The sequence below is a fragment of the Condylura cristata genome, unplaced genomic scaffold (genome assembly GCF_000260355.1).
Source record: "Condylura cristata isolate star-nosed mole 26May11 unplaced genomic scaffold, ConCri1.0 scaffold00051, whole genome shotgun sequence".
In the NCBI taxonomy this organism is placed as follows: Eukaryota; Metazoa; Chordata; class Mammalia; order Eulipotyphla; family Talpidae; genus Condylura; species Condylura cristata.
This window is the reverse complement of record NW_004567152.1, coordinates 1,905,751-1,920,100: the sequence shown is the minus strand read 5'-3', so window position 1 is coordinate 1,920,100 and position 14,350 is coordinate 1,905,751. Positions and strand designations below refer to the sequence as shown.

Genomic DNA, 14,350 nt, shown 5'->3' with positions numbered 1-14,350 from the left:
GTCTTTTTCAGCAACATGGATGGAACTGCAAAAGATCATGCTTAGTGAAATAAGCCAGAAAGAAAAGAAAAATACCAGATGGTTTCTCTCATAGCAGGAATATAACAGAACAGGCAAGAAAATAAAGATAATGATGAACAGCTATATACCAGAGACATTTTGTGGGGGTAGAGTGCGGAATGGGGGGGAGGGAATTGCACTGGACTATGGTGATGGCACATGGGTGATTTTGTGATGGGAAGCCCAAGGGGATTACAACTGAAATGGAAAAATGCACAAAAATATGTAAAAATAAACTATTATAAAATTTTTTTAAAAAAGCAAAAAGGCTGAGTGCAGTGCAGAGGTATGCTCTGGTTCAAGAGTCTTGCTCCTATTGGGGCCTTCTGCCCCAGTTTCAAAACCCTCACTAATTTCTTATACCCCAACCCAGGAACCCTAAGGCACTGGGGCTATGGAGACTTGAATACCTGTGGTACATGGTGTTGGTGGCCTCATATGTGGGATTGATGGGGTCCTCATAGCCAATCTCTGTGGCGCGGGCACGTTCCTGGGCCATATATGCACCCCGCACTAGCTTGGCCCCAAAACACCAGCCCTCACGGCAAGCCAGCTCCAAGTCCACAGTGACATTGTCATAGGCATCCTATGGAATCAGAACCAAAAGTCAGCAGCCACCAGAAAGGGCCCCTTCGGCCTGTGAGGAAGATGCCCCTGCCCACCTGTGACACTCGGGAATTCAAAAGGCAGGTGTGGGGAAGGAAGGCCCTTTGATCTCTATCTCCAAAGGATGGGAGACATAGCTGCCTCTGTCCTGAGGGCAGTCTGTGTGGGCACAGAGTAAATACCACCAGCCACAGTCTCTTCTGGCCGACTTAGAAGTGGGGGCTACATCCTAGGGGTACCACCTGGACTCCCCTTCACCTACTTCACTCCCTTCCCCCTGCATACTTGGCCCCTACCCAGTACTCTCCAGACTCCTAGATAGTTTCTCAGCAGCCTAGCCCAGTTTAGTGTTACGAGTTCCCTTTAAGGTAGTGCAAAATTCTGAGCAAATATTTACTGGCAAAGCGCTCAGTTTCACCAGATCCTCAGAGGGACCCACACAAAAAAAAATGCAGAAGAAAATGGTCACTCAAGAAGCCTTGAAATGTGGGGGTTAAGTGGACTCTAAAAAAAGCTCCTCATTTTCCTCTTACCCTTCAATACCTCTGTATGTGTCTGATGCAGAGACCACAGAAGAGGAACAACCGCTGGTGACAGGATACAGAAGGCAGAGACCTCTCTCCTGATACCAGCCACCCTCACCCATGCACTCCAAGGCACTGACCCCAAGTCTGTCTTCAGAAGACAGGTGGGGAGGTGGCAGGCTGGGGGAGCCCCATACCTTAAGGTAGCACTGGTACGTATTGAAGATGAGTGGCTTCTCCACATTGAACTTGCGCTGCATTTCCAGCGTCAGGTGGCTGATGGCGGGCTGGAAATAGGTCTGCTCAGCATCTACCATCAGCCGCACACCTGTCTCAGAGGCCTTCTGAAAGGTGTAGGGTGGAAGAGCAAGTTTGTCTGGGGCACAGGTAAGACAGGATCCCAATAATACCCACATATACCCTGTATGGATCAACCTTGGCCAGAGTATCCATCCTCTGTAGCACCCGCATCATCTGCCGCTCTTCCTCCTCTGTGAACTTCGACAGCAAGAGCTCCAGCTGTCCTGTCTAAGGAGGTAGCATATGGTCAGGCTTCAGCACTGTACTTTTAAAGCCCCTCAACCCTGGCCCTCCCTGGTGGCGCAGCGGGTTAAAGCACAGCACTGAGAATCTAAAGCCACTTCCACATGAGTTCAATTCCCGCCTGCCCTGGAGGTGACCACATGGTATGGCAGACCTCTCCTGGACCACCCGCTGCTCCCCTCAGCAGTGTATTTTGTGGATCTGCCTGTTCTGTTCCCCATTCTGTCTCTGGTAAAGCCTCTCGCTGCCCCTAAGCCTCTGGCCTGTACCCCAGTTCTGTATGCACAAATAAAAAATCTTTAAAAAAAAAAAAAAAAGCCCCTCAACCCAAAACACTTCTGATCCTCTACATCACAGCTTAGAGGTGGTTTCAAACAATTCCTGGTCACCTTCCCATAGGGTTTAAGGGCAGGTGAATACAGGCCCCTAAATACAGGCTGGCTCATGGCTTTATTTTAACCAATAGAATCAGGAATTCTGAGGCTGGAAAAGATGACAGTTTCTGCCTGGCTTTCAGGGACACTTACCAGCCACAGGCCAACCACCGGCATCAACTACGAGCTGTGTGGCAGGGGCCCTCTGAAATGCCCCCACCCCGTTCTCAGCAGACTGCATAGGAACCCCAAGCAAAAACTGCCTTCAAGTTACTGAGGTTGAAGTAACCTGACCTGTAAGAATGATGATATGGGGAAGGAGCTCAGGCACTCCTTTCCACAGGGGTCTGGTCATACGTCAAGACACTAGTGGGTCTCTTTGCTGCTAGATCACTGGGGTCTCATGGAACCAGGAGGACAATGGACTCAACCACTTTGGATCCCCATCTGCCAGCCTAGAGTAGGCAAAGGGAGCATTTCCCTGCCAGACATTCTGCTGAGGTGGGAGTCCAGTGGCCAAGGAGGCATCACCTGCATGTTGGGGACCATTAGGTGCTTGGAAAACTCATTTCTGATGTCAATGAAACTGTTCCAGTCCAAAAGGTCCAGGGTGCTGTAGGAGAAAGGTAAGTGAGCACAGAGGCTGCCACTTCTCAGTCTAGCTCCCCAGCATTACTCACATGCACTGCTGGAGTCCCAAGCCCAAACCACTTATTCAACCTAAAAGAGCATGCCCCCCACCCAGCAAGATCCACCTCAGTGTTCAGATAGACAAAATGCTAAGTGTGACCCCCTCTTTAAAATTTTAAACATAGGCCCTCCCTGGTGGCGCAGCCGGTTAAAGCACTGCACTGAGAAGCTAAAGCCACTTCTGCATGAGTTCGATTCCTGCCTGCCCCGGAGGAGACCACATGGCGTGGCAGACCTCTCCTGACCCGCTCGCTGCTCCCCTCAGCAGTGTACTTCGTCGATCTGCCTGTTCTGCTCCCCACTCTGTCTCTGGTGAAGCCTCTCACTGCCCCTGAGCCTCTGGCCTGTACCCCAGTTCTGTATGTACAAATAAATAAATCTTTAAACAAAAAATTTTAAACATAAAACAGGTATATCTGCACCAGGGAGGCTGCAGCTCTAACAACACCAGGGGCTGGGTCAGGCTTGGGGAAAAGGTACCCGTGGGAGAGCAGGCAGAAAGTGGATAGCACTTGCAAGGGGGCCACATGCTGTCACCTATGCTGGAGCCATGGTGATCTGGATCCCAACCCTCATGAATGAGATCTGGGGTTGCTGAGATCTCACCTACCCTGACCTGACACTTGCCTGCATAGGTGCAGCATCCTCACTTTGGAGCTTGGATAATTCTGTAAGAAATCCTGCCGGTTTGGGGATGAGCCCTCCCAGTTGCAGAGTCTGGGCTAGCCCTGTACCAACACTGCCCAGTGCCAGGTCATGGCCCCCATGGACTCCCAGCTCCAACAACTCCCACTCTATGCCTCAAGGGAGCAGGTGTTTCAGTGATATCACTGTGAGGCCCAAGCATATGAAAAGGGGAACCAGGATCCAGGGACTGCCCAGCTGGAACCAAGGCTGAAAAGGTGTGATGCTCCCATCAGGGGCTGCTCTTACCCAGACACACCTAGGGTCTCCACCTTGAACCAATTTTCAATCTCTGCCCTGGATGTGACACCCATCTTCACCATGCTTTCCTTGAAAAGTGAGAAGACATTAGCTCACTGCTGTCTCCCAGCCTTGTCCGTTAACATTTCCTGTCCCCTCCTCACTGGTGTGTCATATTTTGAGTGGATTATACCATTACCAAGAATGGAACATAGACCTGGCTTGTGTTTCTGCTCCCTACTCATCCCTGTACTCTGCAGCTCTCTGCTGTTGATAGGGCCAGCGCCCTCAGCCTTCTCACTGAGCATGCCCTTTGCCTCTATGTAGACTCTCAGGAGCCAATCCCAGGGTTGGACTACAAGCCCCAAAGGAGTGTGGGAGCACATCTGACACAATGCCCAGACAGTTCCCCTGGGACAGGACTGTCCCCAACCCCTGCCACTCACATCCATGGGGAAGGACAGCCCCACCTGCAGTGCTGCCACCTCCAACCTCATATCATGAGCCGCCAGTCCAGCTTTCCCTTGTTCTGCAGCCAGTTGGTGAAAGAACCGCCTCCACTTGGTCAGCATCTCTGAAAACTGCAGCTGCAAAGGAAGTCAGCACCAGCCAGGACACGCACTGTTTCCAGTTCCTAGGACCCTTCCCCATCTCATGTGTCTGCAGGGCTCCCAGCCACAGACACAAACACATGAGCTTTCACATAGTGCTCAGGGCAAGGGCAGCCCCAAGTTCTTGCAAACTTATTCTGCAGGAGGAAAGTAGCAGCACTTACCAGAAACTGAGGTCGCCCCAATGCAGTGAGCTTAATGGCTGAGAAGCCATCGTTGCTAGCTCTGCCTGTGAGAAGCCACAGGAAGAGCCATTAGAGTCCCTGAAGCAGAGCTAGAGCCTGTGCTTGGCCCTGACTATGACAGTGCCCAAACCAGAAACACTGTGCACACAGCTACTCCAGAGGCATGGACATGGGGTTTGCACTGGCCATATAGGTCCAGAAAAATGGTGGGCAAAGAGCCAGTAAGTCCTACCTAGTCCTACATGATCACTCCCCTTCCTGCCTCAGTTTCCTCTCCCAAGCACCCACTGTGGGGATCACAGAACAGAAATTCAGAACAGAGCACAGGCAGCAATTCAGAAAAGCTCAACACCGTATCTTTCCCCTGTGTCTTGGAAGCCCACAATGTCATCTTCATCTTCACAGCTTCAAAGCCTTCCCTATCTGTCTGCTTCCCTCCCCCCCTCCGGGAGACATACCTACACTGGTCATGAACAAAAGGCCCAGGTCTGCCATGATTGATTTCCCCAGCCACTCATTCCCATTTCTTTCAAGTGTTTCAATTCCCACTACTGGAACACTGGGACACATAATGGTGCTACACTGAAGAATAAAAAACTTGGAGACCACTGTGACCTCATGGCTTAGCTCACCTCCCTTGGCAGCCACCCCCATCCCAAAGCCATGGGGAAGAAATTCCCCACTGAGAATGGGGCACCTGCTCCCAAGTAGTGAGAAGTGAGTCACAACCTGGCTCAGTATTGAAGCCAGTCAGACCTCCCAAGGGCCCATGTCTGGCACCTGGCTCCCTAGAGAGGGGCCGGAGGTGACTTCCCAGAAGCAGCTGAGCTCCTCAGGAAGGAGCTGGATGTATGTGTGACCCCACTGTGACCTGTGCCCAGCCCAGAGAACAAGCCCCAGAAAGGCTCCGGCCCCAACCTCACATTTCCAGGGGTAGTTCCATGTTCTAGGAGTTAACCCAGGTGGGCATGGAAGATTATGGCCAGCAAAGAACAGGCCCCCACCTGAAGCTTCGATGCAGCGCATGAAGATCTCCATGTGGTGATCACACTTGGCTTCATTGGTGTACAAATATGTGCCAGCACTCATGACACCATCTCCACAGTCTCCAGAGGGCCGATGGTGCTTCTCTCTATTACCTGTGCCTGGAGAAGCAGGCAGAGGGCCTCAGCACACTCCTGGTTCTGTGCAGTGTTGACTCTAAAGGCACAACAGAGCTGCCAGCATCCAGAGGCCATGCTGACACCCCATAATCCCCTGCTCTCTGAAGAGGATCTGTGGCAGTCAAGGCCCCCTACTCTGCCTGTCCTCCCAAAGCCATCTTGCACTTGCTATCCCTTCTCCCTGGGAAAACCCCTATCATGTTGTAAACCTTGGCCAAGAAGGTTAAGCCCAAACCAACTTAGACCTACCTCGGAGGCCCACGAAACTGTGATGACACACACATCAGTGGCCTGGTGCCCACAGACACAGAAAGGAGCTGTGCATTATGCCTGAGTATCCAAGCTTATCTAAGCCAAGCATGGGCAGGGAGGGGTATGGCAACAGGGAGAGCATCTGTTCCCACCTCTTACTTACCATTGCCTTCTCGCTCCAAGACGGAGGCACAAGATCTGCAGGCGGGAAGAAGATTACAAAAGTAGGAGTCATGCCACAGGTCACAGTGACAAGCCTGTCCCCATCAAGGAGGCAGAGGTGTGGCGAGCTGAATGTGGAGTCCCAATAGTCGGGAAAGTAGAGGTACTCTCCCAGCTCATCACCCTGGCCCACAAGGTCACATTCAGTGCAGCCTCCAGCTACCTCCCTACAAAGCCCAAACCCTGGAGAAGTCTCAGGTACCTCATGGGTGGGATCCCCTGCCCCTAACGGTAAGGAATGAGTTCTCAGAAGACCTCCAGGCATAAGGTAAGTGCTTGAAGGCAGCTAGCTATGAGGGTACTCCTTCAGAGGGCACACAGGGCCACAGAGGGCTAAGGAGTAATCCCCGGAGTTGAGAAGCAAGTCCCTTTACTATGTCCTCTGTCCTCCAGACTTGGGCACCTCCTCCAACTACAAGTGCCTAAAACCCCAAATCTCTAGTGCCTAAAACCCCAAATCTCTAGGTTCTTCCTATGCACCATAAAGAACAGTGATAATTTCCCCTTGCATACCTGGGGCAAAGGTAAAACAAAAGAAGCCACTGATACCGTTGCTGCCAGAGTTCAATCTCCCACCAAGGAGGTGACCCCATGGCGCAGCAGACCTCTCTAATCTCTCCCACTGCCGTGTATTTCAGTAATCTGCTGTTCTCTTCCCCAATCTGTCTCTGATAATCCTCTCACTCACCCAAACCCTCTGCACCGCTATCCTCCACCCCAGTTCTTGTATGCATAAATAAATTTGGGGGGGCTACCGTGCCTTTTCACTTCACCACCCCTACAAGTCCAACCAGCTGGGGGCCCTCTAAGAGCCCTCCATCTGGGTTCTGGCCCAGAGCAACCCCAGGTCTGTTTCTGAGGACTTTGAGCCAGGAATGTCCAGGTCAGGACTTGAAGTCCTGGCAGTCAGGCCAGTCTACAAGAGCCAAGGGGTTCCACACTTGATACGGCAGCCTGGGGATGGGGTGGGGGATTAGGTAGGCAGTCACTGCTCCAGCTGCCTTGTGCAAACCAGGTCTACATGGTTAATATAACAGAAGAGGGTGAGGCATCACTGGACAGTGTCTGACTGGAACACAAATACCTGACATTTGTACAAGAGATAAGGAACTCTCTGGCTCACTCCCAAGGGTACCTGTGATGCCAGGTTCAGACTCCTAGGTTGTGGTTAGGCAGAACTAGGGAGAAGCCATCCCCTGAAGGAGAAGGCAGCTCAGAGCCTGTCAGCAAGGATGGTGAGGACAGAGACCTGATGTAATGGGCTCAGATGTGAGCATTAACCACAGGGCATCTTCTAGACAGTAGGTAAAACATTCTCCAAAAAGTCCCTGGGGGATGGCCTATTGAAGCTCAGCATTTCCACAGATGGCCCATTGGACTCCAAAGATGCAGAAATGGAATGGAACTGCTCATTTGTTCCCTCCAAGTAGGCTCCCAGCAGGGTCGGCTGCAGGATACCATTTCCATCCATGAACCTCATGAGCACAGGCAAAATAGGAAGCACTTTAGAAATGGGCTAAGCAATGGAGCTAGGCTAACTGCACTGTCACAGGAAGGGGTGTTGTCTCAGAACAGATCCAAAGCATGGGTGTGTCACATCGCCAGGGACATGCCTGCACACATACACACGTGCAGGCATACACATGTGGGATGGGGGGCCCAGGCTGTGGACAATGGAACTGTGTGCTTGGCAGGCAAGGGGCAGAAACCAATCATGAGAGCCTGGGGGTCTACAGAGGTAATAAGAACCTGATCATCCCCTTTGCTGCTTCTAAAGATCAGTTCTTAACTACAGTGAGCGATTTGCTGGCTGTTAGAGGAGGATATAAGGGGAGGAAAGCAAGGGACTCCCACACCTCATATAGTTCTTCCCTAAGGAAAACACATATTGGGTGATAGGAGGAGGAAAAGTCCAAGGAGGAGGTTTCCATTTGCTCAAGGGTTCCCACCTTAGAAGCCAGCTCCTCAAATCCCCAGCTCCTGGCTCCAGGCTGTGCTGAGTCATTCTGCTCTTTGCCAGTCCTAATGAAATGGGCCCCTGGGTGGTCCAGGTCCCACCCCCAGCCAGCACCACCAGTCTGCACAACAGGTAACCATACCAGCCAGCACAACAGGTAACCATACCAGCCAGCCATCTTGTCCCAGGCTACGGTCACCACCTATCATCAGGAACATGTCCTTAGCCTCTTTGGCTGTCTGCAGCTCTCAGCCTCCTGGGGGACCCTGCAGGCTGGCCCTAGCCTCTACCTTTTTTTTTTTTAAAGATTTATTTATTTGTGCATACAGAACTGGGGTACAGGCCAGAGGCTCAGGGGCGGTGAGAGGCTTCACCAGAGACAGAGTGGGGAACAGAACAGGCAGATGGATGAAGTACACTGCTGAGGGGAGCAGCGGGTGGGTCAGGAGAGGTCTGCCACACCATGTGGTCACCTCCGGGGCAGGCGGGAATCGAACTCATGTGGAAGCAGCTTTAGATTCTCAGTGCTGTGCTTTAACCCGCTGCGCCACCAGGGAGGGCCAGCCTCTACCTTTTAACAAGTGATCTGGTGGGCATTACCTCACCTCCTCCCTAGGTGACTCTGATCTACCTCCCTTGTGCACCTGCTGTTTCCCATCTAGCAGCAGTCCTTCGGGATGCCCACCTGCTGGGGCCCCAGCACACCCGATACTTCCATAATGTCCTGCCTTGCCCAGGTCAGGCCATTACCATCCCTGCCCAACCCTCCTCTCTTACCCTGTGGCCTTACTTTGGGCAGTGGTCTCCCAGCCCTCCCAAGAGCCTATGAGGCCCAACAGAAATAGGAGAATGGCTTTCTGGGCCCCATCAGAACAGAAGTTCTTCCCCTGTTCAGGGGCTGCACAGTCCCTCCCAGTCAAACTCCCAATAAACCAGTTAGGTGTAGATCTTCCTTTAGAACCTTGAAGTCCAGTTCTGCCCCCCTGACCTAGACCTCTCTGAAGGCATGATGCTGCTAGGCAGTGGAACCTGGGGGACATCCTTGACACCTGCCATAAGCATCAGCCAGCAGTCACAATGTTAGCAGTCACACTGAGGGACTGCTTTACGTTCCAGAACCTAATGAATGCAACTCAAACAGGAATGCACAAATCACAGGGCACAATGCTCCCCCTGGAGGGCAGGGAGGGAAACCAGGGGATGGAAAGGAGACTTTTCACAGCAGACAGAAAATTCCCTGGTAAAAACATACAAATGCAGTAGGCACAAAACCAGTTATTCTGCAGATAGCCTCAGCAAAGGCAGCCCCAGACCACAGCTCTGGGAACACGAGGGTCCACGAGGAGAACTCCACCTTCAAGACAGCGAATCACTAGGCAGGGGCTGGGTGCCCCAGGCCAGTTGGCCTCCCTGGCTCCTAGGCAAGGTTCCAACGCTGGGACATTCCGTTCCCATGGCAGGAAGGCTCATGTGACGCCTTTCCCCTCCCTGGCTCCCAGGCTAGAGCAAACATCACTGCCTGAAATGGCAGGTTGCTCAGCAGGCTTGTCCACACCTCACATGGGCTGGGCACAGCTGCTGAGGATTCCAGGCCCCAAATGCAAGAAAAACACACCTGGAGGTTGCTAGCACCAGAACAGAAGCTGCGTATTTTACAAGAAAGGCTAGCCTTGCCTGGACCTCCAGTGAGGCCGCTACTCTGGGAAACAGTGACCCAGTCCTCTAGTTCTTTCCTATGGCCCAGAAAGGCACATGAGGACGGTGCCATCATTCCCTACACTCAATGCACAGAGGATGAGTCCTAAAGCAAAGGGGAACCAAGGGAGAAAGCCCCAGGCTGGCACAGCACACTGTTCCTGCCTGTACAGTCCCTTCTCCAAGGAAGCGCCAGGCTTGGCAGGCTCCACAGCAGGTGGAGCTCACTTGTCACCTACAAAATGGTCTCAGTGTCCAGAGGGTGAGACCTGTTAAGCAGGTCAAGAATCTCCCCCTCCATCTCCCCCTAGGAGAAATGCTTTAGCAGAGCGGAAGCCAGGAGTCTCCTATACCAGGGTGGACAAATGTTTTTGTAAATGGCCAGGAAGCACCTATTTTCAGCCTGTGGGTCATACAATGTCAGCCAAGTTACTCAACAGCTCTCTCCTGTCAGGCAAAACCAATTTAAATTTCATGTAATTTATGAGTCACAAAATATTGTTCTGTCTTAATCTTTTTCAATCATTAAAAAAATGTAAAAATCTGGGCCCTCCCTGGTGGTGCAATGGGTTAAAGTGCAGCACTATAAAGCTGTCTGCAGCTACTGCAGCACAAGTTTGATCACCCACCAGGAGGGTGACCCACATGGCACAGCAGACCTCTCCTGACTCCCTCCCCCCCCACGCTCCCCTCAGCAGTGTATTTCAGTAATCTGCCTGTTCTGCTCCCCACTTTGTCTCTGGTGAATCCTCTCACCTCCTACACCTCTGGCCTATACCCCAGTTCTTGTATGCATAAATAAACCTTTTTTTAAAATGTAAAAATAATTCTTAGTTTTCAGACTATATAAAACAAGGTGGTGGGCAAGAGAGTTTGCCAGTTCCTATCCTTGCCCTTCCTGCAGCCTCTTATACACCAGACATCCCATCATCCTCACATGGCAAAGGGCAAGAACTCCAGGAAGAACCCAAGAGGACCTCTGCTATTCAGGTTAACGAAATTCTCCAAAGGTTGGCCTCCTCCTAGCCCAGGCCACAGCCCAGCCTCTGGTCAACTTCAGGGAGCTCTTGGGTTGCCAGCAGATACCCAGGCAGGTCTTACTCCATCTCAGAACTCAGGTCCATCTCCACCCCGTAGTCTAGGATAGAGCCCACGCCAAAGGCCCTGTTGAGCTGAATCAGGGGCCGGATGGATTCCTGGTCCTCGCCAGCCACAAACTGCCCGTAGAAGGTCATCTTCATCAGTTTGTCAAACAGACTTTGTCCCAGAAGTCTCCTGGCAATGTGGAGCAGCTGAAAGGTAAAAAGAAGTAGCTGTCTGTGTTTAGCTTCCCCTTCCCCAGCAGGTTATCCCACCCGTTTCACTCTAACCATGAAATCTTGAACATTCTCCTCAGTCCTGATTTTATAATGGAGACAGCCCAAAACAGCCTACTTCTCTGTTCACAGCCACTGTTGATCACATGTTCCTCATAAGGGGAGGCCAGTGCCAAGGGTCACCCCCTTGGCCACTCTTGCCTCACTGTCCTGCAGACTCAGGGGTGACTCCAGCAGCACACATCAGATACCTGACCACCGCTTAGTGGATAAAGGTGTGAATGGCTGTTCTCTCTGGAGACAGCAGTGGGGATGCATGTCCTAACATTCTCTGTGTCCATACTTTAGTGTTTACACTGGTCAAAAGGAAGATTTGGTTCAACTTTCTAGAATGTAAGCAACATTTTGTTTTCTCCTTATTTTGCATTCTTCAAAAGCTCTCCAGTTGTTGAACAGATGATCAAGTATAAAACAGAATTGTGAATTTAGCTGGTGTTAAGTACAGGCTGACAATAAAACAGGTGACAAACTCAAAGGTCTGTGAGATGAGACTTTTCCCCCAAAGGGCTAGGCACAATCATGTAGAACCATAGGGGACCAGCAGCTCCAACAGAGCTACCCCTGAGGAAAACAGCTGCCAACTTGGCCTTCTCTTCCAATCACATCTTACCATACCCCAAATTTCTGCCATCATTCACTCAAACATGCATAGAAGCTGCTTCATGCCCAAAACAATTCTAAGATGGACAAAACAGACTGGGTACCCACATCCTAGTGGCAAGGAGATACTGAAGGAGGGCAGAGAATGGTACCTCCACAAAGCAATACGGAATATGGAATGAAAGGGTGCCTGGGTAAATGAGAGCTAGAGGTATTTGCTAACACAGATTCACAAAGGAGAGCTTGCCAAGGTAAGCCACAGAGGAAAAGCCAGGACAGGAGGAATGAGGACAAATGAAGGTATCTAGGGCTGGGAGGACACATATACTACTTGCCTTTGTGTCCAGTGCCCATCACCTCAGCTCCAAAGCAGGAAAAAAAAACAGTTTCCCAAACCCTTTCTATGAGAGGAGAGGGGAGAACACTTACAATCAGAGCTGCAGGGAACAGTCTCCATTTTAAAGAAAAGCAGGAGCAAGTTAAACGCCTTGATCCCCAGACCAGCTTCACAGACCCCATGGACAACCACTTCCTCCCTAGTCATCCCTGTGCCCTAGAGACCTCTTTCCCCTACTACCACTGCACGACCAGCACTTAAACTCCTTTCCAGCTGCCCCTCAGATGCTGGTGCTTCCCTAAAGGTCCTCATCACTTTCCACCCACCCCCAACTAACTTTCTTGATCTCAAGCATCCCTTTTCACCCACCTCACTGGTTAACCTGGATTTACCCCAGCTATGACTTTACCTTGGGACACCACAAACTAGCTTCCCTTGAGGCCTCCACCTCTCCCTCCAACATCCTGCTCCCATCAGTCCTATGCTCTCAACCCTGAAACTCCCGTAGGATTCCAGGTCAGCACCTTCCCAGTAGCTTCAGAGTCACCTGACTCCAACTTGTGGCACTGCTCTCTCCTCTGACCACAATGGCCTCCCCTGAATCCTCTTATGCTCCCCACCCCAGCCCTGCACCTCTAGCCTATACCCCAGTTCTGTGCAAAAATAAAAAATGTTAAAAATTAGAAATGCACCTTCTTGGTCCAGCTTCCCCTAGTGACCTAGGAAGGAAGCAGGTGTTCTCAGCACTCACTGTGAGAAATTAACACCACCTGTATGAAGAGCCTTCCGGATCCCAACACCATCCAAAGCAACTTCCCAAGTCATTCCCAGGATCACAGTGAAATAACACCCATCCTATAACCCCACTGGCTAGGACAGTGTTCTACTTTTAATTTCCATAACCCGAAAGCCTTTTCAATGTTTTCAAAGTCGCCAGGTTAAAGTCTTAAAAGTTGGATGTTTAAGAGGCATCCATTTACCCTTCAACACGGTCTGGAGCCTCCCTATCTGGAGAGGTGGTTCACAGCTATCACAGGCTATGAGCCATTCAGCACCTCCAGGCTTCCTTTTGGGTAACAGAAGGTAAAAGTTCAGGTAATAACTATCCCTTAAAATTCAGTTGGTCTTTGGCTTTAGTTGGCAATAACTGATATGTAGGAAAATTCACAAGGCCCAAAAAGGAATGCAGGAAACACTTCCCTTCCCGACTTCTGGGCCACAGGCCATGTTCTAGGGATCTCGTCTGAAGCTTCATTACGCTTCCAGACACGGGCAGAAGTACCCCCACAGGGCCCGTCCTGCGGCCACCCCGCGGCCACCCCGGCACCACCCCCCCCCCGCCGCCCGCCGCAGCGCCTCCCTCCCATGCCCTCCCCCAACCCCGACTCCACCACCACCTGTCCAGCCGCGCACCTGCTCGTGGTGCGCCAGCAGCCAGGGTGAGGCGCACAGGCGCAGCACCAGCAGGCTGCGCACCAACTCCCAGCTGCGCCGGCTGCGGTACGCTTCCTGCGCGTTGCCGAAGTCCACCGCGGGCAGCGGCGGTCTCGCGGCCTCCGCCACGCCTCGGGCAAGCGCTGGGCCCGACGCGCCGGTCAGCCGCACAGTGAATGGCAGAGGCGAGTTGGGGGCGCTGGAACGCAGCAGATGTACCATGCGCCGCAAAGCCATGGCTGGACGTAGGAGTGCGTCAAGCGGCTTAAGTATGCGCCTCTGGTCCCGCCCGCAGGCTCCACCCCGCGCCCCGCCGGGCCCACTCCTCTCCTCAGGAAACTCAGTACCTCCGAGCCATAGTCACCAACACACGCCCACGCTCCCCCCTCCCCCACTTTGCCGCGAGGCCCCAATCCCAACACCAGCTGGGAGCTGTGCCCTTTGCTGGGGAGCCCATCCGCAGCGAGCCACTCACTCACTCACTTCTTGGGAAACCTCCCTCCTCCCTCCTCCCCTCCTCCCCTCCTCCCAGAGCTGTGAGCCAGGCCCTCCTCCGTAGAGCTCCAGACCAGCGAACTGTGGAGCAGTGACAAGCCCCGCCCACGGGAGGCCCTAGCTTCTCAAGGGGCAGTTACTGGTCATTCCCAAGATCTGTCTCCTTAACTGTCCACCCCCAGCTCCGCCCTCCCTGTCTGAGCCCCTGTGCCTTTAGGAACTGTAAAAATCAACCGGGTATGTGATTTATTGCCAGCATCCCAAGTCTTTCACCTGGCTTGGTGGGTCTGAGTGATAGGGGC

General features: G+C 52.3%; 1 protein-coding gene across 3 annotated transcripts in view; it reads right to left on the bottom strand.

The window, feature by feature from the left end:
• The window catches only part of LOC101633966 (proline dehydrogenase 1, mitochondrial), a 45,002-nt gene extending 30,977 nt beyond the window's left edge, over positions 1 to 14,025 (bottom strand). Inside the window, exons 1-11 of one of the 3 annotated variants that reach the window (XM_012734235.1) lie at positions 13,533 to 14,025; positions 10,908 to 11,098; positions 6,096 to 6,130; positions 5,522 to 5,662; positions 4,497 to 4,561; positions 4,168 to 4,308; positions 3,731 to 3,810; positions 2,639 to 2,720; positions 1,626 to 1,718; positions 1,388 to 1,534; positions 471 to 646 (exon numbers count right to left, since the gene is read on the bottom strand). In XM_012734235.1, coding sequence (XP_012589689.1) covers positions 471 to 646; positions 1,388 to 1,534; positions 1,626 to 1,718; positions 2,639 to 2,720; positions 3,731 to 3,810; positions 4,168 to 4,308; positions 4,497 to 4,561; positions 5,522 to 5,662; positions 6,096 to 6,130; positions 10,908 to 11,098; positions 13,533 to 13,790 — 1,409 coding nt within the window. In that variant the 5' untranslated portion in view covers positions 13,791 to 14,025. The remainder of the gene's footprint in view (positions 1 to 470; positions 647 to 1,387; positions 1,535 to 1,625; positions 1,719 to 2,638; positions 2,721 to 3,730; positions 3,811 to 4,167; positions 4,309 to 4,496; positions 4,562 to 5,521; positions 5,663 to 6,095; positions 6,131 to 10,907; positions 11,099 to 13,532) is intronic. The other 2 variants (XM_012734234.1, XM_004694940.2) reach the window with 2 other exon arrangements.
• Positions 14,026 to 14,350: the final 325 nt, after the last annotated feature.